Source organism: Triticum dicoccoides, chromosome 3A, assembly GCF_002162155.2.
Source record: "Triticum dicoccoides isolate Atlit2015 ecotype Zavitan chromosome 3A, WEW_v2.0, whole genome shotgun sequence".
Lineage (NCBI taxonomy): Eukaryota > Viridiplantae > Streptophyta > Magnoliopsida > Poales > Poaceae > Triticum > Triticum dicoccoides.
Genome location: NC_041384.1, coordinates 695917731 through 695918644, shown reverse-complemented (window position 1 = coordinate 695918644; position 914 = coordinate 695917731). Strand labels below are relative to the sequence as shown.

At 63.2% G+C, this 914-nt stretch overlaps 1 protein-coding gene across 1 annotated transcript in view; it reads right to left on the bottom strand.

The window, feature by feature from the left end:
* The window catches only part of LOC119272931 (histone-lysine N-methyltransferase family member SUVH2-like), a 17675-nt gene extending 17329 nt beyond the window's left edge, over positions 1-346 (bottom strand). The window contains exon 1 of the mRNA XM_037554275.1: positions 9-346. Coding sequence (XP_037410172.1) covers positions 9-346 — 338 coding nt within the window. The remainder of the gene's footprint in view (positions 1-8) is intronic.
* Between the last annotated feature and the right edge of the window lie 568 nt (positions 347-914).

The following is a 914-nucleotide window of genomic DNA, read 5'->3' as shown; positions in this document are numbered from 1 at the left end:
GGGGAGACTGTGGGTGTTGCGGTGGCGCCGGCGGGGGCGTGGCGGAGGGAAGGCTGGGGGAGATGGCGTCAAGGCGCTGCTGGGTAAATCTCAGGCGGAGGGCGAAGTCGGAGTGGTCTTCGGGGGAGGGCTCGGGCTCGCCGCGCAGCAAGGCGATGAGCTCGGGTGTGAGAGGGATCGTCGGCGCGCCGGCGTCGGCGTCAGACCTGGCGGCCAGCCGGCTGAGCGCGGCGCAGTGCTCGGGGGTGAGCGGGGCCGCCGCCGCCGCCGGGGCCTGGGGCGCTGCGTCGGGATCTGCCGTAGCGCTCGGATCAGGCGTGGGGAGGGGCACAGGAGCGGGCGCCATCGTCGATAGATCTCAGGTCGGGGAGAGGGGTTTTGGGCGCAGGTTTGGGTTGGGTGGGGAGCGGAGGGAAGGGGAAGGCGCTAGCTGCTGCTTTCTGCTCCGAGAGCCGGTGGTGGCGTGTGTGGAACACGCCGCACTGCTCTGGCCTGGCCCGCACGACAGGTTTCCTCTGGTCCCACCTCCAGCTTCCGTTGCCAGGTGGGGGCCTGGATGGATGGCCATGGGTGGTTGGACTCGATTCCTTGGTGCACGAGTTGTTGTGTGACTTGTGTCCGGTCCGCCTAGTCCCGCCTGTGTAGCGTAGCACTACGCGCCGCCATGACACGACTGTTCCTTTGATTGACGGTGCACTTCTACAACGGTTCTCGATCACCGATTCACCGTTTGAAAGCACCAACACGTTTTGTAGGAGCAGGTCCTTCATTCATTCAATCCGTTTCTATGTTAGTGATGCCTTAAGTGGTGGTTTAGCCTTGGTGTTCTGGTCATACGAGGTGGATATCACGGCGAATGACAGGAAATTACAGGTGCTCGCCCATGTTGTTTTATTTATGAGAAGGCATGGCAC